General features: G+C 47.3%; 1 protein-coding gene across 1 annotated transcript; it reads right to left on the bottom strand.

Moving 5' to 3' along the window:
- Positions 1 to 351: 351 nt before the first annotated feature.
- PAM16 (presequence translocase associated motor 16) lies at positions 352 to 22,129 on the bottom strand. The gene is made up of 5 exons (XM_040356582.1): positions 22,025 to 22,129; positions 16,570 to 16,654; positions 13,163 to 13,302; positions 12,295 to 12,360; positions 352 to 810 (listed from the first exon to the last, which is right to left on the bottom strand). The coding sequence occupies exons 1-5, from the start codon at positions 22,025 to 22,027 to the stop codon at positions 724 to 726; spliced, it is 381 nt and encodes a 126-aa protein (XP_040212516.1). The 5' UTR covers positions 22,028 to 22,129; the 3' UTR covers positions 352 to 723.
- Between the last annotated feature and the right edge of the window lie 1,881 nt (positions 22,130 to 24,010).

Genomic DNA, 24,010 nt, shown 5'->3' on the forward strand with positions numbered 1-24,010 from the left:
TAGAACTACACATCCCATGAGGCATTGCAACACACTGACATTCAGACATGATGGGACTTGTAGTTCCTGGACAACTGGAGGGCCGCAGTTTGAAGACCCCTGGTCTAGACAGAGGGTCAGGGGTGATGCAGCCTTATAGGACAATTCAAATTCCTCCTACAAGCTTTAACCAGTGCTTGGCCAGACACCGATAGAAGTCACAAGACTAGGTATTTAGCAGTTTATATTTACTTAAATAAATAAAATAATTGCATTTTCATGTTCTGTGTACTGTTGGAGACCAAATGTAGTGAATGGAAGGGTCCTGGGTTTAGCAACACTTTATGGTGGGGAATTATTAAGTACACACCATAGAATATAAAAATCTTTTTATTGGTCCTATGAGATTCACTAGTCAGATGCACTTTTCCCTTCTAGATGGAGAATATTTTTGTACGATTTATATTGAGACTTTTGTATGTACATTAGACATTTATTGTAGAAAAGGAGTACTGGTGACATTCAGTGCTTCATGTGCACCATTTACATTGTACATCAGGGAAGCTACGCATGTCATTTTGGCAGATTGCAGTTAAATTACGTAGCTTAATAACTTAAAATACAAGAAGGTCACTTCCACGCCGAGGATAGACTGAGGCCTCCGAGTCTCTATACAGATACAGTTCTCACAACAAGAGTACAGACTCCCGTAAGCCAAGTGAAGGCTGACGCATGGGCTGGGCCTCACGTGGTCTTGGCCTCTTCTTCATGTTTATTTGTTTTATTTTGGATCTGCAACTCCTGGTCTAGTCGCTCCTTGGCTCGCACAACCTGGGAAAAAAAAATAAAAAAAAAATAAGCAGAAGGCAAAAATATTGTTTTGTTTGGATTTTCAGCTTTACGACTACATTTAAACTCCAGCCGTCTGATAACTGGAGATCTTCATAGACATTTATATTCATTTACCATCAGAAATAAAAAAGGTTTTTAGAAATGAAAATGGACCATGGGAGAATCAGGTTGCTTCTGGCAACACAAATTCCATCATCATTAAAGGGAGGGAGGGGACATGGGGGGGGGGGGAAAAAAAAAAAAAGGGGGGTGGGTTCAGTGGGGAACAAGCCAATATGAATGAAAAAACAAAACCCACCTACAACTGATTAATATTTTTAGTCAGCATGCCAGTCATTTTAACATTGGTATGTTGCTGCACTAATGTGACACAATTCTTCATAGAAAACCAATTCAGAAATTGCCACCAGGTTAGTCTGGCCTTGACATACAAGGATTAAAGCGGAGTTCCAGCCACAATTTCACTTTTTAAATATAAATACCCCTGTAATACACAAGCTTAATGTATTCTAGTAAAGTTAGTCTGTAAACGAAGGTCCGTTTTGTTAGGTTGTTACAGCATTTAGACACTTTATAAAATAGAAATTGACTGGGGCCATCTTAAGTGTGGGCATCATGAAGCCAGACTGTATGACTTCCTGGATTTCAGCCTTGCAGATCTCGCACATGCTCAGTGCTGCACAAGCAGTGTCAGATCAGGTTTCAGCACCTGTGCTGTCCAAGTCACATGATTCTTTGAGACTGGGGAGTGCACAGACTCCTGGAAAGTTACACCCACTACATTCCCAGGAGTCTGTGCGGTGTAGGTTAGGAAGCATTAAGCACCTAGGTGCAGGAAGTGGGAAGATTAACTATTCTGCCTAGCAACAACACTTTGAAGGCATCTAAAAAAAAAAAAATTTTTTCGTAAAGGACTAATGACATTTTTTTAAAACTACTGATGTAATGTTATATTTATGGGTGGAACTCCACTTTAAATAAAATTCACTTTTACAGCATAAAGAAAAAATAAAATAAAAAATAATTCTTGCAGGAGACTGGAAAGCACTGCACCTGTGATCAGTACATCACATGTACAATGCAGACGTACTCTCTGTAAGACGGACATGTCCGTAGATTATGAGACCACTCAGCCCTCGCTGAAACTACAGCTCGCTGAAACTACAGGTCCGCCACGGTGGCAGAAGGTACTTTTAGTTTATGCATTTGCAAGAAACCATGAATAAATGATATGGCTGTGTGGGCAGAGCCACGTTGCATTTAAAAAAGTGACAGCAGGTGCAGGGAGCAGAACCCCCATCTGAGGTCACAAGGAGGGGGAAGATCGGAGGAAGAGGGGCAGGAGCTGCAACAGGTTACATGTCAACTCCAACATTTTTTCAGTGGAGCCTCCATCAGGACTTTATTAGACTTGGTCACAGCAGAGGAAGGACTTGCTCAGCTTTGTCTAAGTGACAGTGAAATCTGCCAAGTGGGGACACAGGCCAAACCCCCCCCCCCCCCCAAACCCTTCTCTGCTCTATCCAATTGTTTGTCTGGATTTATCCTTTAGGCCCGATTCACTTATGCATTTAGTGCATTTTGCACTACAGAACGTGTTTCATAGGAAACCATGTTAAATGGATTGTAGTGCAAATCTGCAAAAGGCACACAAAAAAAAAAAGCATAGGTGCAAATCAGGCCTTAGAGCAGGGATATGCAATTAGCGGACCTCCAGCTGTTGCAGAACTACAAATCCCATGAGGCATAGCAAAACACTGACAACCACAAGCATGACACCCAAAGGCAGAGGCACGATGGGACTGTAGTTTTGCAACAGCTGGAGGTCCGCTAATTGCATATCCCTGCCTTAGAGCATGGGTGCTCAACCTGTGGCCCTCCAGTTGTTGCAGAACTAAAAGTCTCAGCATGCCTCTGCATTTGGGAGTCATGCTTGTTACAATCAGCCTTGTAGGGCCACAGGCTAAACACCCATGATTTAGAGCGACACTGTCCCTCTGTCCATTCATAGTCAGGGCAAGGTGACAGTTTCTCCCCCAGCATGCATAGATGCCCAGCACTGCTGGAGCCCTCAGAGCGGAGCTTTTGGGCATGTGGGAGAAGGTGACCCGACAGTGCTTAGGCTCAATTTACCACCCACCAGGACCAAAGACTCAACATGGAGCGGGTGCCACGATGTCCCCCTGTATAGGCCATGATAGGCTAAGCTCCTGAGGGCAGGGACTGATGTGAATGTATAGTGCCATCAATTTACACAGCGCTTTACACACAAGTACCTGTAATAAATATCTGTTAAATAGAGCTTAGACAGGCAGGCGTGCTGCAACAGGGCTGGCACATTACATGCCTGAGGCAGTGGGTTATCTGCAGACAATGTCATTTAGCACTAAACTGGCATAGTGACAGCATCTCTTTAAATCAAAGTTAATATCCATTTGTCTACTAGTGTAGCTACTGCAATGTGATGTGATCTCCACCTGTTACTTATTAAGCAGGAAGCAGCTCAGCTGGATGCTGCATGACTCAGCCTTGAGAATGTACCATTCATGGCAGGAACTGTCCACTCCAAATGCTCCCAGGGGCCCCCCCAAGGGAAAAGGAAAACCATGTGCTTTGTATTCAACATCGAGTTATAAGGGTGGGGATGGAGAACAGACCCGCATCAAGCTGTGCAGGCACAATAATAAGGCCAGATCCATATATTCAATACAGAATATACCGGACACCTTATTAGGTACACCTGCTCAATTGCTTGGTAACAAATTTTTAATCGCCCAATCACATGGTAGAGGAAAAAAATAAAAATAAAAAAAAAACAAACACACACTTCCATTAGTGCAACCAGTTTAGGATTACATCATTAGTCTCAAAACAAGGGAGGGAACCGACGCCATCCTGGAAAATGCGTTAACAGGTATTAACTCCCATTACCCCCCCCAGTCATCTTCCGGGACGGCTCACAGAAAGGACAATAGAACTACCTGATCAGGGCAGGACCACAGCATTAAGCACCTTCCTCCTAAGGATGAGCTCCAGTGTGTTCGCATAGTACACGTGCAGAGCCCGCCAGGAAGTCTGCACGGCGCTAATCACAGCCAGGGAGACATTGTCCTGATGCGAATATTGCCGATATTGGCGGGCTCTGCACATGTACTATGCGAACATGCTGGAGCTCATCCTTAGTCCTGACAGCCTGTTCCTGGTTAGAGACCAGGCCTGGTCGGTAATGGTTTAATGAAGGTTTGGAAGATAGACCCGGATGCTGTTCCTCAGATCTATGGGTCTGAATGAACTTTGATGTTTTCCAGAGAAAACAACGATGATGCCCGGTAGGCTTACATCACGTTTCAATCACCCTGTGATAGTAACATTTTGACACCTGCTTGTCTTAATCTAGACTCCCAATCTATAGATCTTTTTAGCTCTCATCCTACATAATCTTCACCCAATGAGATACCTATGGACATTTAGATAAATAGACCCTTGTATCCATCCAGTGACATTTCCCATCTATATATCCCATGCCCCTTCTCCCCTCTAAATGCAGATACGAGGGTTATGAAAGGAACTGGGTAAAAAAAAGGATTTTTGTACTCACCGTAAAATCCATTTCTCTGAGTTCATAGACGGACACAGCCTTCATTGACCTTAGGGTTATGCTTCTTCCTACCAGGAGATTTAGGCAGAATTCTACAGCACTTAAGGTGTTAAAAACTTTCCTTCATGCTGCTCCTCCCAGGGGGCGTGGCTCCCCCAGGCATAACCCCCACTCTGCTTTAGCAGCCTCAGTTCGTAACAAGCAGTACAAACAAAGGAGGGGTGGGTGCTGTGTCCGTCTATGAACTCAGAAATGGATTTTACGGTGAGTACAAAAATCCTTTTTTCTCTTTCGTTCATAGACGGACACAGCCTTCATTGACCTTAGGGACGTCCCCAAGCAGTGTCAAAAAAATTCGAGGGGTGGGAAAAATAACACAGCAAAAACAGGTTACACCCCAAACAAAAACCGGAGGTACTCAACGGAGGAACTCCAACCTTAAACTGCCGCCTGTAACACCCTGCGGCCAATGGAGGCATCCGAAGATGCACTCACATCCACCATATAAAACTTTGAAAAAGCGTGGACCGACGACCAGGTCGCAGCCTTACACACCAGTAACACAGAGGCTTGGTGTCGGAAAGCCCAAGAGGCCCCGATTGCCCTGGCCGAATGCGCCATGACCCGAAAGGGGGGCGCCCGCCCTTCAGGGCATAGGCCTGAAGCACAATCCGTCGGATCCACCTGGAAATGGTGGCCGACGAAACTGCCAGGCCCTTACTGGGACCGGACACAGACACGAACAGCGAGTCCGACATCCGGAACGGAGCTGTCGCCGACAAGTAAACTCGAAGGGCCCGAACCACATCCAAAGAATGTAAAGTGGCCTCCTTCGGGTTCTTAGGCTGAGGACACAAGGATGGAAGAACAATGTCCACATCCAAGTGAAAAGCCGAAACGACCTTAGGGAGAAAAACGGCTGCGGCCGCAGCACCACCTCATCCTTACGGATGACCAAGCAGGGAGCCTTGCAAGACAAGGCCACCAGAACAGACAGACACCCGTCTGATCGAGGTAATTGCTACCAGAAATAAAATCACCTTTTGTGACAATAAAACAAAAAACCTCCCGAATGTCCTCAAAGGGAGCATCCCGAAGCACTGAAAGGACTAAATTCAAGTCCTATGGGGGTAATGGAGGGCGCACCGGAGGGGCCACCTGCCAGCCCCCCTGACCCAACGCACGCACCCAGGAGTGCTATGCCAAGGGTCGCTGCAAGTAAAAAACAGCCAGAGCAGAAATCTGGCTCCTAACCGTACGCAAGGCGAGAGCCTGAACCACTCCCTGCTGCAAAGACAGCAGAATCCTGTACACAACGCATGTACGAGAGTGCCAGTTCATCTCCCCACACACAGAGAAGTAGGCCTTCCATGTATGAGGAAAAAACCTACGTGAGGTAGACCTCCGTGCAGGCAGCACGGTAGAGACCACCGAGCCCAATAGGCCTCGGTCCTTAAGCCCCTGGCTCTCAACAGCCACGCCGCTAAGGCCGGTGGCTGTGAAACAGGGTGGAAGATTGGACCCTGTAACAGAAAATCAATTCCCAGGGGAAGACGCTAGCAGACGCACCTGGTCCGCGTACCAGAAGCGACGCGGCCAATCTGGGGCAATCAGGACCAATAGAATCCCTACAGCTTCTACTCTGCGCAGCAGGCGAGGAAGAAGCTTCCGAGGAGGGAAGGTGTAAAGTAGGCGACAGCGACCCCAAGGAGCCACCAACGCGCCTGACGCGTCCGCCCACGGGTCCTTAAACCTGGCCACGAACCGTGGCACCTACCGATATAGAGACGGGACGCTAGAAGGTCCACGTCCGGAGTGCCCCACTTTCGGCACAGACCCCGAAACACCTGCGGGTGGAGAGACCACTCTCCTTGGCCCAGTGCAGTGCGACTTAGGTAGTCGGCTAGCCAATTCCGTATTCCCGGAATGTACCCGGCCGATAGAGCCGGAACGGACCCTTCGGCCCACCGAAAGGATGCGCGCGACCCCCGTCGCTGCAACAGAACTCCGTGTGCCTCCCTGATGATCAACCTACGCCACGGACGTGGTGTTATCGGACAGGATCCTGACCGGTCGGCCCTGTAGATCCAGGGACCACCTGGTAAGGCAAAGCTTGATTGCTCGGAGCTCCAGAACGTTGATCAGTAGGCAGGACTCCACCTGAGTCCAGTGCCCCTGGGCTGACTGGGTGCCCCAAGCGCCCCTCCCCAACCGGAGAGGCTGGCATCCGTTGTGACCACTGTCCAGTGGCCTGCAGAAAAATGACTTTCCGGCCCGAAGCACCGGAAACGCCAGCCACCATACCAGGGGAGACATGATCAGATGACTCAACTGAATCTGGTAATCCAGAGATGACGGAAGCTAGTCCCATCGTGACAGCAGTTCCCTCCGTAGTACCCTGGCGTGGAATTGGGCATACGGAACCGCCTCGAAAGAGGCTACCAACTGACCCAGAACCTTCCTGCAGAATCGCAGAGATGACCGCTTCTGGGTCGGCAACTGCTGCACAGCAGATAGCAGAGTCTGAAGTTTTTCCGCTAGGAGAAAAACACTCCCGCCCCGGAGGAATCCAGGACCAGTCTCAGGTATCCCTGAGACGGAATCAACCCTGATTTCAGGACAATCCAGAAACCAGCCGAACACTCGGAGAGCCCGACACGTGATAGACACGGCTCCACCAATGCAGAGCTCAAAGAAGCTCGTAGGAGAATGTCGTCCAGACATCCCATGATAACAAACCCCCGCTGTCACAGCCGGGCCAGTATCGGTACGAGCACCTTGGCGAAAACCCGCCGAATGGGAAGGACACCATTGAAAATGGTCCCCCCCGACCGCAAAGCACAGAATCTCTGGTGGTTTGAGGATATGCAGGTACACGTTCATGACATCCAAGGATGCCAGAAAAACCTGACAAAACAAAACGAGGGACTTGAGGCCCAGGATCGACCGGGCCCCATCCTCCATGGGGGACACAAACAGAATGGAGTAAAACCCCGAGACCGTTCCAACGAGGGAACTGGCACAATCACTCCCCTGACCAGAAGATCCTGGACAGCCCCTGACGGAGTCAACCGGCAAACCGGAGGAGGCCAGAAGCCGGAGGGAAAAAACCTGTTTGGCAGACAAGAGAGAAACTCAATCTTGTACCCCAAGGAAAACACTTCGCAATGCGAAGCCAGTCTCCCACCCGAGACACGGGCGGGAGCAGACCTTCAGGCGGAAGCAGGTATGTCCGCAGACTTGTTAGGCATGCGGTATCCGGTGCGCTGCTACCCCGCAGCGGGGATTCAAGCACCATGTAGACCTACCCCCACCGCACAGGGCGAGCGAAAAAACGCTCGGAGGTAGGCAAGGAGGGTCCTTGCACAGGGCGAGGTCCCTAGCCCTTCCCAAACCGTGGGAACAGCATGCGCTTACCACCTGTGGCATCCTCAATGATGCCAGTCAGGGAAGACCCAAAAGGACCGTTCACCCTTAACGGTGATCACCAAGGCCACCTTAGAGGTCCTTCTTCCAGCTCCTGCAGCAGGAGCTTCGCCCTTTTAGTCGGGGCCTGCCAGGGCCCCGGCCAGAGCCGGCCTCACCGCCGAACCCACCACCGTGAATAGGGAGCGGGCCACGGCCTCCACTCTCCTATCAGCGGGATCCTGAAATGCAGGAGCCCCTTCCACAGGCAATGTGGTGGCCTTGCGCAGTCTGGACACAGGGGGGTACACTGGCGGAGGAGAGACCTACTTTTTTTTTTTTTAAAGCCCCCCTCAAGGGGGTAACGGGTTGCAAAGTTTTTTGACAAACCTTTTGCGGTGCATCCCATTCCTTGTATAACATATAGTCCAAATAAGGAACACAAGGAAACACTTCAGCGATGCGTGGTAGTCTGCTGGTACTGACACGGAGGTGTCTCCGCCACATCCTCAATTTTTAGAGCCTCACGCACCGCAGAAACAAGAGCTCCAACAAATTCTTGCCAGCAACTGACTGCAGCAGAGTCATCCTCACTATCCATAAGGGTTAAAACCCGCAGCCTCTGACATAACAGAACCAGAAAAAAAACAGCGATTCTGTGTCATCCCCAGAAGCAGGCTTCAGGGAGGGGGCGCTTTTTTACCCCCCATCCGGGCACTAGCTGCTTCAAACCTGGCAAGAAACCCAGGACAGCCAACATAACAGATGTGGCAGGGGGAGGGGCGTTAAGGGTTAACTCAGGCATAGCTTGAGTTCCATAGTGTCAGCGCTGAGTCACCCACCCTGCAAGGCAGGACAAAAAAAACCCCACTGGTCACCTCCTTGCTGCTATTGCAGAGCATGGGGGCCCCCGGTATTCACCACCCCACCCAGCTGCAGAGGGAGCTGAAAAACCTCAGGTGTGCTCTGATGTGCTGACTGTGATGTGTATTCACCTCATGGAAGATTCACAGCACTAAAACTGTAACAGCACTAAAACTGACCAGAGGCTGTGCCGAGTCATCTCAGGGAAGAATCACATCGTTACCAAGGAGATTTCCAAGACGGCCGCTGTCTGAGGTAAAAATTACCTCATAGAACACAGCAGCACTGACTGCTTTGTTACCTCAGAAAAGAATCACAGCGTTACCAAGGAGATTTCCAAGACGGCCGCTGTCTGAGGTAAAAATTACCTCATAGAACACAGCAGCACACAGCAGCACCCCCCAGAGTAACAACACAGTCCCCCTAACACACGGGCCCTGGTGGTAACAAAGAAAACCCAGGAGGCCCCCCTTCACAGCCACTACCCAGTCAGGGGAAGGAGGGAGAGGAAGGGGAGAGAGGAAAGCAGGGCGGACCCTCAGTCGACCTCCCCAGGGAAACCACCAGCCAGACCACTTACCTGAGTAAGGGGCCACTACTTACCTGTCCTGCGACTACCCGGCTGGAGGTATCCCAGACAGAACCAACGTCCGTAAACGGCATGGCTGTCGGCCAGACACACTGTGACAAAGCCATAGAGACCGGTCATATGTGTGCCCTAGAACCAAAGTTCCCCGGCCGCCCCTGGAGCAATGGGGCCTGTCGTGGACGTCCCAAAGCTGAGCTGAGGGCTGGCACACGCTCGAAGGCCGAACATGGGGGGACTACAAGAGTCGAGGACCCAGCCTGTCACCCAGTCGGCTGTTGATAGAAGAATCGCAGGATTCAAAAATGCAGGAACAAAATAATAAAAAAAAGCGAGAAAAATCGCCAGAAAAAAACTCCAGAGATAGCCTTGACCTCCTGTCGTTAGGCAGAAAACAAACTGAGGCTGCTAAAGCAGGGTGTGGGTTATGCCTGGGGGAGCCACGCCCCCTGGGAGGAGCAGCATGAAGGAAAGTTTTTAACACCTTAAGTGCTGTAGAATTCTGCCTAAATCTCCTGGTAGGAAGAAGCATAACCCTAAGGTCAATGAAGGCTGTGTCCGTCTATGAACGAAAGAGAAATGAGGGATTGACCGATATTGGTTTTTCGGTGCCGATACGAATTTTTGGCCACCTCTCCTGACGATTTTGTACAAAAATAAATAATTTACTATCATTTTTTTCTCACCCTTATTGCTGTCACAAGGATTTTAAAAACCCTTTGTGAGAGTAATAGGCATTGACAGATACTCTTTATGGAGAGATCAGGGTCAGGGTCTATAAGACCCCAAACCCCTCCACTGCACTTAAAAGTATTCAAAACATCAAGATCAGCGTTTTTGAATACTTTTTTTTTTTTAAACTGGCGCCTTTAAGATGCCAGTTATCCGTGAACTGATGTCATGACATTGCTTTCTGGTTACTAGATCCGAGACCCAAAAGGAAGCTTTAGCTTTGTTTGGGTCTTCAACTGGCCAGCCAGGCGGCCCCTACTGCTGCTTGTAACAGCCAAGCCACGTCGGTTGTTATTAGAATAAAGCCGACCGTCTGCGCTAAACAACGGTATCGGGGTGATGCATGCAGCAGCTGAGAACCAAGGATCAGGACACCATAAGTTCACACTGTCACCCGGAAGACTTGGTCGAAATCCTACACTGCCAGTGTACCTGAATCTACAGGCATGCTGCCGACCAGACTCCTGTGGAGAGGGGGGTCCCCTAGAGTAAAAATGCAAGACTCCTTTTTGAGGGTAGCCCGAGCCATCTGCCTCCTCAGGTTCACTGCCCCTGTGATGCCGAAAGGCCCCTGCCACCTAGCACGAAGGCCAGAGAAAAATAACAAAATGTCTTCAGAGTTCCTGTCTGGCTGGAGGAAACAAATACTGAGGGGCAACTTACTGCCTGTGGTCTGTCTTATGATGTGGATCATGCCTTTCCTGTGCTAGGTGGGAGTAGCCCATCACTGTAAGCCGTCCTGGAAGATGACTGGGGAAAAATACCTTGTTCTTAAAGGAGAATGGGCAGACTGGTTCAAGATGACGGAAAGGCAACAGTAACTCAAATAACCACTCATTACAACCAAGGTATGGAGAATACCATCTCTGAATGCAAAACACATTGAACCTTGAAGCAGATGGGCTACAGCATTAAAAGACCACACCGGGGGCCACTCCTGTCAGCCAACAGAAACCGGAGGCTACAATTCGCACAGGCTCACCAAAATTGGACAATAGAAGATTGGAAAGAACGTTGCCTGATCTGATGGCCTTGATTTCAGCTGCAACATTCAGATGCTAGGGTCAGAATTTGGCGTAAACATGAAAGCATGGATTCATCCTGCCTTGTATCAAATGTTAAAGCTGGTGGTGTCATGGTGTGGGGGGATATTTTCTCTGCACACATTGGGCCCCTTAGTACCAACTGAGCATCATTTGAACACCACAGCCTACCCGAGTATTGTTGCTGACCATGTCCATCCCTTTATGACTACAGTGTACCCATCTTCTGATGGCTCCTTCCAGCAGGATAATGCACCAGGTCACAAAGCTCACATCATCTCACCATGGGTTTCTTGAACATGACAATGAGGTCACTGTACTCCAATGGCCTCCACAGTCACCAGATCTCAATCCAATAGAGCATCTTAGAGAAGTGGTAGAATGGGAGATTTGCAGCCAACAAATTTGAAGCAACTGTGTGACGCCATCATGTCAATATGGGCCAAGAATTTGAGCAATGTTTCCAACACCTTGTTGAAGCTATGCCACGAAGAATTAAGGGAGTGCAAAATATAATGGTAACGATTAAGCACAAGATGTTTGTGTGAAACACGTCTACGTGACCTCGTGTTGGTGACTTTGGTGTTATCACTTTGAACAATAAAAGGCAATCGGAATTCCTGGATGTGCAGCCATTTCTTTTCTTACAGGGTGTAACAAATAAAGCGGCCGACGAGTGTATATAGTGCCATAGTTGCTCATGAGGTACACTGGTTCTGCTGCACAGTGCTATACAGTGTCTGTGCGCAAGTTTTTTCACAATAAAAGGCAGTATAAGCTGGCCAACTCACAGAAAACGTGGCACTGGTTGTCTCAACAATTGTAAGAAACTGATTGCAAGTTAAGGTTTGATCAGTCCAGATGCTACAAATATCTGCATGCATGGGAGGGGGGAAAGTCACTAGGCTATTGAAGGGAGAAGACAAAGATAAGAGTCTAAGAAAATTGAGACGACAAGGAGGGCAAGTCATTGTGTAATGGGGAGAGGGAGAGGGAGAGGGAGAGGAAAGAAAGAAAGAAAGAAAGAAAGAAAGAAAGAAAGAAAGAAAGAAAGAAAGAAAGAAAGAAAGAAAGAAAGAAAGAAAGAAAGAAAGAAAGAAAGAAAGAAAGAAAGAAAGAAAGAAAGAAAGAAAGAAAGAAAGAAAGAAAGAAAGAATAGATCAGATAAATGGGAGAAGGTCTGCTGGCAACAAGGGGGTATCATAAAAGTACAAACTCTTTAAAGACTACTTTACCTTGGACTGCAGGTAGAAGGATCCTCCTGCAGCTCTGTCATTGGCTTTAAATAGGTGGTCGTAGTTCTGCAGAAAAAACAAAAAACAAATAAAAGGTTCACTTTTCTGTATAGCTAGCAGGGTAACACCAGTCTGGTTGCATGGCCTTACACTATACACTGAATAATCCCAAAACAGCATTGGCTGAAAAAAAAAAAAAAAAAAAACAGTACAGGTTATAAAACCTTGCCCAAAAGATCCAGACTGCAGCTGGCACTTGACTGGGGCAGAAGTAGAAGAGTAAAAGCTCATGCCTACAACACCAAACTTTCCCTCTGTGCCAATTCCTATGAACAGGCAAAGCTGGAAGAGTCCAAGCCCATCCCTTGGATGTGTTACAGATAAATGAACCAAGAAAAAGCCAAGGATGGAGGGGGGGGGGGGGAGGTAGCTATCAGACTTGACCTTTCAGCATTTGGAAAATTAAATATGGGTTCTGGCTGGTATGGGCAGCAGGTTCATTCTTTGCTTTAGATTTCACACGTCAGACCCAAAACCACAATAGCTTATCCATGGCTCTGTCTGGTAGGAAAGTCTATACTTTGATCACCATTCCAATTCTCTAAATAGGAATATAAAATCATGAAGTTATCCGGTAATGACTTCCTTTTTAACAAGGGTCTCAATGCAGTCTGACAGTCTTGGTAGAAGTGGAAGGCAAATCTAGTAATTTGTAACACTTCTGCAAATAACTCATTTGTTACAGCTCCATCTTGTGACCACTCACAAAAATGCAGGCTTACATGAAGCTGTGCAGGAACAGTACATCACATGCTAAACAGGTATGTTTGTATGAAACAAGCACAGGATAGAAAAAGCTATGCGTTACCTTCTGAATCTCCTCAGGCTCCAGTTTAGAGAGATTTAGAATTTGCTGGGCTTCTTGCAAACTTATTCCCGATAGGCTGCTGGCTGCAGCCGACTCCTTTCCTGCCCGCCCTCCTCTTGCCTCAGCTGCTGCCCTGCTTGCTGATTGTAACAAGAGAGTATGAAAAAGTACAGTGTGCAGCAACAATAGTTAAACATTTTACACTTTTTTTCTTATATTAAATATTTTGTAAATCCTTACATACGAGTATAGTCCTTGTTTTGCCTTTAGTAGCCCTTGTTACCCATAGGGAACCCCATTCTTATAGGTTGCCGACTGGGTACGTTATATATATGTTGTGCATTTTACACATATGCAGCATAGAAAAAAAAAAAAAAAAATAATACTCAAACTGCACAAAACACCAAGAACCCTATATCTGGGATACGGGTCATCCAGTGCAAACAAATGACAAGGTAATAGATAGCTTTAAAAGTACATGTCCAACGGAAGCCAAATTATCTTAAAAGACACACTGTGGGGGGAAGGGTTACAAACCCAGCATTTTATCTCTGTCTTTTTTGTTCCACTCGCGCCTTGGAATTGGATAAACTTGTGTATGTGGGCCTGCTGCTGTTCAAAATATTCCACAAAGTAGAGCATATGCAAGAAAAAAAAAACTAAAACCAGTGCTGGCTCCTCCCAATTGATACTATAAGCTGATAATTAGTAACCCGGGATAATCCTAAATATTAGAAATTAAAACCGTTGATACGATTACCTATGTACCAATGGGGTTACACTTGATGTAAAAGTGACAAAAAAAAAAAAAAAAAAAAAAGAAGTGTATATAATTTGGTTTTATATAAATATATCAAATAAACTAATAAAACTTTTTTTTTTTTTTTTTTAAATATAATAAAGTGACATTAGTGCAATATGAATACAAGTGCATATAATGATAATAGTGCAAAAAATAGGATTTTTGTACTCACCGTAAAATCCATTTCTCTGAGTTCATAGACAGACACAGCATCCTTTGACAGTAGTGTTATATCCGCTTCCCTACTGTCAAAGGATGCTGTGTCCGTCTATGAACGGAAGAGAACAAGTGCCAGTGCTCGAAGTTCCAATATTGTGGTGATCTGCCTCTTGGGAGTGAAAAGATAAAGAGCTCCTCATGGGGTAAAAATCCTTTGGTTTATTGGTAAAACGACTGCCATCATATTAAAAAAACAAAGCCACTGCTATAAAATCAGTGCATTCCACGGGCCATTTAGCTAAAGGATATGTGGCGGTAGTTCCCATTCGGCTTGCATTCTACTCTTAGGCCGGAAGCGACGTTTCAGGAGAGTCAGCTGATGCGTTTCATCATATGGGTGTGATGGTTTCAAAGCTGAAGTCCCAGAGCCAGTCAGAGGATTTTTACCCCAGAAGGGACACCTGAAATGACCAGAGGCCAGGGTACGGAGTTAGGTTCCCCCAAAAAGACCTACAGGCACGATTGACTGTTTGCTAGAAGGCAAAGGGCTCCAACTCATCTGGTGAGTCTTGAATTTACACCACTCTCAAGAGGTGGATCACCACAATATTGGAACTTGGAGCACTGCCACTTTTTTTTTTGGGCAAAATAAAAGGGACTATTTGCACGATCACCATATGCATCTGTATTCATACTGCAATATTGTCACTTTATTATCATCTAAAAATAAATAAATAATAATATTAGTTTATTTGGTTATGCACTGCAAATTATGATATATATTGTCACTTTTACATCAAGTGTAAAACCATTGGTACATAGCTATTCAGCCATTTATTCGGTAATTGTAGCAACTGTTTTAACGGGGGACACACATTTGATGGAATAAGGGAAGTGATTGGAGGGGGGAGTGAACTCCTGATTTAAAGGGGTTGTAAAAGGTGAAAAAAAACATCTGGATTAGCGCCCCCCCGTTTACTCACCTGACCCCTCGAAAGTGCCGCGCCGTGAACGGACAGGCTTCTCGGCTCATTCATTGGTTGATTAAAAGCAGCGCAGCCATTGGCTCGCGCTGCCGTCAATCACATCCAATGACGTGGCGCGCCAGAGGGCGGGGCCGAGTGAAACAGCCGGTCACTGTACAGCCGCCAAGGGACCCCCAGAAGACCAGTTTCGGGGACACTCTGTGCAAAACAAGCTGCACAGTGGAGGCAAGTATTACACGTTTGTAGTTTATATATTTTTTGTATATTTTTTATCTTTAGTGTTCCTTTAAGTGGCTCTGATTGAAAGACCCGATGCAAGAGAGCACAGCGACGAGAATACCCGATGCAAGAGGAATGCCCAAAACATTAATTTCAATCTTGGGTGCATTCACCTTTGAGGTCCCTATTCATTATTTTTTCAATCCCTAGCGGTGCATTTAAGAGTGTTACTAAACGCAGGACCCTGCATTCACTACATCTGGTCTCCCACTATACACAGAACATGGAAATGCAATTATTTTGGTAAATATAAGCTGCTAAATACCTTTTCTCATCAGCAGTATATAGCAGTCTTGTGACTTCTATCAGTGTCTGGTTAAAGCTTGCAGAGCGAATATTCATTCTACTCTGACTGTCCTATGAGGCTGCAGGTTCCCTTGACCCTTTGTCTGGACAGTGCGGTTTGGCCCTGTGCTGATCACGTGCACTCTCCCAAGAAAGCAAACAAAACACACTAAACTGAGCATGTGCAGAGTGACTCCAAAGGCTCTGTACTAGGAGTTTATTTTTTATTTTTTTTACACAATGTTTAGGATTAACCCCTTAGGTTCCACAGTGAGTATAACAAGCATGTTTTACTGCATATACAGACTGATTTTACTGCGGTGCGTTTAGTAACACTTTAAGGCAGTGTTCCACAAGGAGTCCCAACAGGTCATGTTTTCAGGCTCTTCATTATTTTGCACAGGGGATTTGATCAGTTTCACTGCCTTAGTAATTACCACAGCTGTTTCATCTGAGGGAAATCCTGAAAACATGACCTGTTGGGGTGCCTTGAGGATTGGAGTTGAGAAACCTTTGCATGTACACTGCTGCTGGTAAACTGACGTTTAGGAGCAGTTGCGCATTTTTATCAGCTGCCCCTGAACTCTCCTCTGTGTCATCTTATTACATGTACACAGGGTCGTTTATGGTTGTTTCTAGGCAGTCGAGTTTAGAATTTTTTGGAAAGCAAAAAAAAAAACAAAAAAAAAAAAAAAAAAAAAAAAAAAAAACGCTCAGGACAGATGTTCAGAGGCGTTTGAAATGCCTGTGACAGCTTGTAAACGCGGTAAAACTCGCGTTTTTAATGGAGATACATTTTTTGACTATTTGCAATGCAAAAAAGGTTTCTAAACGCGGCATATAAATGGGTGACAACGGACAAAATATCAGATCTTCCATCCTATACGATTATTTACCTACAAACTCTGCGCGTAGAGCCTTTGTGAATGCCCGCCCTATAACCTGCGCTCCCATCACCAGGATCTGTGCCAAGTACTTTGCCTGTAGGGGAAGACAAAGTACAAATTATGTAATTACAACAACCCCGACTCAAAAACATATCATTGACATGTATTGTACACAGGCAGAGCTCCACTGCAGCAAGAACTACATAAACACAAGAGGAAAACTCCCAAATTACAACAAAAAAAAAGGGGGGGGGGTTAGTTTCCTGTAGTGTCCATTTTGGTGCAGATGCGGTGGCATTTGAGCTATACAAAATGTTATGGCTGAAATCGCAAACATCGCATGCGATGTGCACAGGAATGTGTTGCGATTCCCACACAGTGTTCCGCACGCACCGGTGTGAACCCAGGACAACGCCAATGTTTAATACGATTATATTTTCCTTACAAGATTCTTCTGACCTCAACAGGCTAAAGACTTTTTTTTCCCTTCTTCTTAAGGACCGCCTCCTGCACATTTACGTCGGCAGAATGGCACAAGCACGTACAGGTACGTCCTCTAAGTGCCCAGCCGTGGGTTGCGGGCGCACGCTCGCGGGCCCACGACCCGGTCTAAAGCTCCGTGACCCGTGGACCCGATCGCCGCTGGAGTCCCGCGATTGGTCCCCGGAGCTGAAGAACGGGGAGAGCCGTGTGTAAACACGGCTTCCCCGTTCTTCACTGTGGCGCTGTCATCGATCGTGTGTTCCCTTTTATAGGGAAAAACAATCGATGACGTCAGACCTACAGCCACACCCCCCTACAGTTAGAAACACAAATGAGGTCACACAACCCCTTCAGCGCCCCCTTGTGGTTAACTCCCAAACTGCAATTGGCATTTTCACAGTAAACAATGAATTTTTAGCTGTGAAAATGACAATGGTCCCAAAAATGTGTCAAAATTGTCCGCCATAATGTCGCAGTCTTGAAAAAAAAACAAAAAAAAAAAAAAACGCTGATCGCCGCCATTAGTAGTAAAAAAAAAAATTTTTTTTTAATAAAAATGCAATCCCCTATTTTGTAAATACTATAAATTTTGCGCAAACCAATCGATAAACGCTTATTGCAATTTTTTTTTACCAAAAATAGGTAGAATACGTATCGGCCTAAACTGAGAGAAAAACATTTTTTTATTATAATATATATATATATATATATATATATATATATATATATATATATATATATATATATATATATATATATATATATATATATATATATATATATATATATATATATATATATATATATATATATATATATATATATATATATATATATATATATATATATATATATATATATATTTTTGGGGGATATTTATTATAGCAAAAAGTAAATAATATTGAATTTTTTTCAAAATTGTCGCTCTATTTTTGTTTATAGCGCAAAAAAATAAAAACCTGCAGAGGTGATCAAATACCACCAAAAGAAAGCTCTATTTGCGGGGGGGAAAAAAGGACGCCAATTTTGTTTGGGAGCGAAGTCACACGACCGCGCAATTGTCAGTTAAAGCGACGCAGTGCCGAATCGCAAATCTGGCCGGGTCCTTTAGCTGCCTAAAGGTCCGGGTCTTAAGTGGTTGAACAACTCTTACATTTCATTACATACATTAGAAAGCCAGAGATTTGTGACCAGAAACCAAATAATCATCACTGGGTCCGTTTCTATGCAATGCAGGCAGAGATCATGGTTGGAGGGTTAGATGATGCTGGATGTCTGCCAGGAAATAAGGAGAGCTTTGACTTGCTGCAGCTTCTACAGCACACTAGAAGCTCACATTGTGCAGCAAAACCAGAAAATGCGATTTCAGTACAGAACTCCTCTCCCAACTGAAAGACATAGACCAGGCTGGAGTTCAGCTTTAACCATGAAATCTGGGGCATCCAATCCCGTCACCTGAGGCCCTGTACACACGTGAGGATCCATCCGCTGGAATTGATCCGCGGACCGGCTCCAGCGGATAGATCCCCTGGTGTGTACAATCCAGCGGATCTGTTTCCGCGGATTTTTATCCCCTGGGATGGATTTCCAGCGGATAAAAATTTGAAGACATGCTTTCAAATCTATCCGCTGGAAATCCATCCCAACGGATTGATCCGTCCGTCCAAATCAATCCCCCGCATGCGTGGAATTCCTTATATGACAGCGTCGCGCACAGCGCGACACGTCATCGCGATGGGATTTCGATCCGATGGTGAGTACACTCCATCGGATCAAAATCCTCGAGAGGATTTATCCGCGGATAAATCCTCTCGTGTGTATGGGGCCTTATACTGCGATACAGAAAACCAACGTTCCCCATTGGAAGATATTGACTCAACTTTTACAAAAATGATTGGATTTTACTTCTCATTATGAATTTGAAGATCCCAGAAAGCAGAACACATTGAGTACCAGAGGGGGGGAGGGGGTTACATTGTGGTTTGTTATGATTGAAGGCCACAGATAATTCCAGGGTCACATGGCCAGAAACACCCAGACCTGACCTTGGCAGCAGAATACCATAAGGTATAGAGGGCCTCAAAAGTGGCCCCTGATACCTCCAAAGGGCCACATAGAATACTTATTAGATGAAAGGCCCTGTACACAAGACCGAATTTCTCGGCAGAATTCAGCCAGAAACTCGATGGGAGCCGTATTCTGCCGAGGAAACCGCCGAGGATCTCGTTGAGCCAAATAGAGAACATGTTCTCTATTTCCTCGTTAGTCAATGGGGAAACTTGGCTCGCCGAGATCCTCGGCGGCTTCACAAGGAACTCGACGAGCAAAACGATGTGTTTCGCCCGTCAAGTTTCTCGGACGTGTGTACGGGGCCTGAGGCTACAGAAGCCGGTCAGGCTGGAGACTTACTAGAGGAAACGGTCAGATTGTTGTACAGGGGGGGGGGGGGGGAGATGTGTGGTAAGAGAGTCAGAACACACTTCTCTCTTAAGAGGTAAAAATAGAAATGTCCCAGTATTGGAAGCCCCCCTGAATACTTATCTCAGTCCTCACCTGATCCATCAATGTGCCCATCCATAGCGGCTCCGGTCTACTCTCCCTGATTTCACAGGCTTGGCTGAGGCAATGGGAGCCTTTGGTTCCTGCTGCAATCAGAGCCTGTGAGGAAGGTGCAGGACCAAGCTGAGCTGTGTATGTCAATGGAAGCACACAGCCCAGCTCAGGAGCAAGCCTGTGCATGCACTCCTATAGCAAGCAGCGAAGCCATTGTGGTGCACAAAGAAAAGGAACCTAGAGCGCTGGCAGAGGGAATTCACAATACACAATTTATTTTATTTTTAAACCTGTGCAATTAAAGGACCCTTTACAAGTCAAAGATCCACGATTGGTTCCCCCGCTGGCCAATCGGTGCGTACGCCCACAGAACCCCACGCACTAACGGACGTACACCTACAGCGATTCGCACAGCTGAGCCAACTTGCCGCAGTATAACCCCAGGCCAATCCGAGTGTACAGGATTATGGAATGGTGTGGGGGAGGAACAGACATGGCAACTCAGCTCACCCCAACACACAATTCCTGTACAGGGGTCCTCCCTGCTACTGTCCCCCCACCAATATCTACACAAGGGGTCTCCCCCCCCCCCCCCCCTACACAATGTGTCTCTCCCCCACCCACCAACATCTACACAGGGCGTCTCTCCCCCCACCCGCCAACATCTACACAGGGCGTCTCTCCCCCCACCCGCCAACATCTACACAGGGCGTCTCTCCCCCCCACCCACCAACATCTACACAGGGCGTCTCTCCCCCCACCCGCCAACATCTACACAGGGCGTCTCTCCCCCCCACCCACCAACATCTACACAGGGCGTCTCTCCCCCATCATCTACACAGAGTGTCTCTCCCCCACCCACCCAACGTCTACACAGGGTCCCCCCCCCTACGCAGGGTCCCCGTGTGTGTCCCCCCCCTACGCAGGGTCCCCGTGTGTGTCCCCCCCCTACGCAGGGTCCCCGTGTGTGTGTGTGTCCCCCCCCCTTACGCAGGGTCCCCGTGTGTGTGTGTGTCCCCCCCCTTACGCAGGGTCCCCGTGTGTGTGGTCCCCCCCCCTTACGCAGGGTCCCCGTGTGTGTCCCCCCCCCTACGCAGGGTCCCCGTGTGTGTCCCCCCCCCCCTACGCAGGGTCCCCGTGTGTGTCCCCCCCCCCTACGCAGGGTCCCCGTGTGTGTCCCCCCCCCTACGCAGGGTCCCCGTGTGTGTCCCCCCCTTACGCAGGGTCCCCGTGTGTGTGCCCCCCCCCCCACACAGGGTCTCCGTGTGTGTGTCCCCCTTACGCAGGGTCTCCGTGTGTGTGTGTGTGTCCCCCTTACACAGGGTCCCCCCCTTACACAGGGTCCCCGTGTGTGTGTGTGTCCCCCTTACACAGGGTCCCCGTGTGTGTGTGTGTCCCCCTTACACAGGGTCCGTGTGTGTGTGTGTGTGTCCACCTTACGCAGGGTCCCCGTGTGTGTGCCTCCCCCCCCACACAGGGTCTGTGTGTGTGTGTGTGTGTGTGTCCCCACACAGGGTCTCCGTGTGTGTGTCCCCCTTACGCAGGGTCCCCCTTACACAGGGTCCCCGTGTGTGTGTCCCCCTTACACAGGGTCCCCGTGTGTGTGCGCGCGTGTCCCCCTTACACAGGGTCCCCGTGTGTGTGTGTGCGCGCGCGCGCGCGTCCCCCTTACACAGGGTCCCCGTGTGTGTGTGTGTGTGTGCGCGCGTGTCCCCCTTACACAGGGTCCCCGTGTGTGTGTGCGCGCGCGCGTGTCCCCCTTACACAGGGTCCCCGTGTGTGCGCGCGCGCGCCCCCCTTACACAGGGTCCCCGTGTGTGTGCGCGCGCGCGTGTCCCCCTTACACAGGGTCCCCGTGCGCGTGTCCCCCTTACACAGGGTCCCCCTTACACAGGGTCCCCGTGTGTGTGTCCCCCTTACACAGGGTCCCCGTGTGTGTGTCCCCCTTACACAGGGTCCCCGTGTGTGTGTCCCCCTTACACAGGGTCCCCGTGTGTGTGTCCCCCTTACACAGGGTCCCCGTGTGTGTGTCCCCCCTTACACAGGGTCCCCGTGTGTGTGTCCCCCCTTACACAGGGTGTGTGTGTCCCCTTACGCTGGGTCCCCATGTGTGTCCACCCTCACACAGGGTGTGTGTGTATGTGTGTGTCCCCTTACGCAGGGTCCCCAGTGATCATAGGGTAGTCACCAGCCTGTACACAATGTGGGTCCCAAGCTCCTAGGGAACCACAAGTCCCAGAAGGTCCTGTCAGTCTCTGTATACCAGTGTCTGTCTGTAAGACATGCTGGGCTTTGTAGCCCCCCAGTTACAGCGCTCCAGTTACACACACTGCTGTAATGACAGCTCTGGCGCTACATGTCGCCTTCCGGTACTTACGTGACCTCATTACCCCGAGCCCCTGTAAGTAGCCCCACACGTGAAACTTACCATGCCTCACGAAATGTCAAGGTTACCGCAGCTGCGTGCAAGGCCGGTTCCTGTGCAGGTTTTAATAGTTTGATTGCATCAGGTCACGTGACTCTGGGCCAAGTGACGTCGGTGCGTCTATTCGGTCGGCGCCATATTGAAAGTGGGCAAGAGTACTGGCAGACTACAACAAGTCATATTGAAACGTAAATGGTGTATTATATAGCTAATGGAGTACAGTGATGTGTGGAGAGCAGCAATGTGAAAAATAGTAGGGGGGTTTGGCTAGGAGCAGGACAGAGGTGTGTGTTTTTATTTATATATATATATATATATATATATATATATATATATATATATATATATATATATATATATATATATATACACACACACATAGTAAATAAAGGCTAGGAGACCATGAATACTACTCATGTCAGCCCTAAAGGGAGCTTCCTAGTCACACAGGTCCCATTAATGTGGGATATGTACCCTGTTGTCTTCCTCCTCCTCACTCCCTCTTATACATTATAAGTGTATAACACCTTTACTCATAAACACTGAGGACCCCTCACACCAGCTGTTGCATAACAACACTATGGGGGTTATTTAGGAAAGGCAAATCCACTTTGCACTACAAGTGCAAAGGACACTTGAAATTGCACTGAAAGTGCACGTGGAAATGCAGTCACTGTAGATCCGGGGGGGACAGGCAAGGAAAATAAAAAACAACATTTTAGCTTGCACATGATTGGATAATAAAATCAGCATGAGCGTCCCCTCATTTCAGATCTTCCAACCAGATTTACAGCGAATGCACTTCCAAGTGCAATTTCAGTGCAATTTCAAGTGCACTTTGCCCTCGTAGTGCAAAGTGGATTTGCCTTTTGTAAATAACCCCAGCAGGAGGTGCCGGAAATTACATAATCGCCGCACGACGATTGCGGCGCTCTTACCCGGAAGTGGGAGCCGGTACCTGGTTTTGAAAGGCATCTTCCCCTTTTGGCTGGAGCTCCGCTTTAAGCCGTCAACAGATCGGCCTCTACAAATTCGGCACAGTGCCAAAGCAAAAAAAAAAGAGGGCAACTGAGCATGTCCAGAACAGGGTGAGACCGTGCACTACTGAATTTTAAACAGTATAGACACTTATTTTTAATGTTTCACATAGCTATACCTGCAAAAGGGGCCAGCCTGAAGTGATTTAGCAAGACTTAAAGTGGAGGTTCCATCAAAAAAACAATTTTGCTTTAAACTGTAGCTTACGACTAAAAAAGAAAAAAAAAAAAGATTTTTTTTTTTTACTCATCTGGAAATGCCTGTTGCTATGCGGTCCCACGAAATCTGCCTTTGAAAGCACCTAGGATTCTGACATCATCTCCCTCTAATGCTCCTGGGAAATGTGTGTCATCATTTCCCAGGATGCAGTGCGCTGTCCAATTATCACTCCCAATCCAAGACTTCCAGGAAGTAAGTGCCTGTAGGCTTCACAATGCCCACAAGCAAAATGACAACGGTGTAGACATAGTTTTATAAACGATCTTTTTTGAATATCTATGCGGATCGGCGGCGGATTGTAAAATAGTAAGTGACCGGATTTATATTGTAAAAACGCAGGATGAAAGGACATACATTTAAAAAATGCTAATTGTGGTTGGAACTCCGCTTTAATGTTCTGGCTAAAGTTCCACCTACAAGGGGTTGTAAAAGTTTGTTTTTTATTTTCTGAATAGGTTCCTTTAAGCTAGTGCATTGTGGGTTCCCTTACCTTTTCCTTCCATTTCCCTTCTAAATGCTTTTTTTCTTTGTTTTCTTTGTCTGAATTTCTCACTTCCTGTTCCTCCTCAGTAAGCTGTTCTGGCTGACTAACCCCCAGCCAGAACAGCTTGGATGATGGGGGCAAGCTTACTGAGGAGAAACAGAAAGTGAGAAATTCAGACAAAGAAAAAAAACATTTAGAAGGGAAATGGAAGGAAAAGGTAAGTGAACCCACAATGCACTAGCTTAAAG

Source organism: Rana temporaria, chromosome 6, assembly GCF_905171775.1.
Source record: "Rana temporaria chromosome 6, aRanTem1.1, whole genome shotgun sequence".
NCBI lineage: Eukaryota > Metazoa > Chordata > Amphibia > Anura > Ranidae > Rana > Rana temporaria.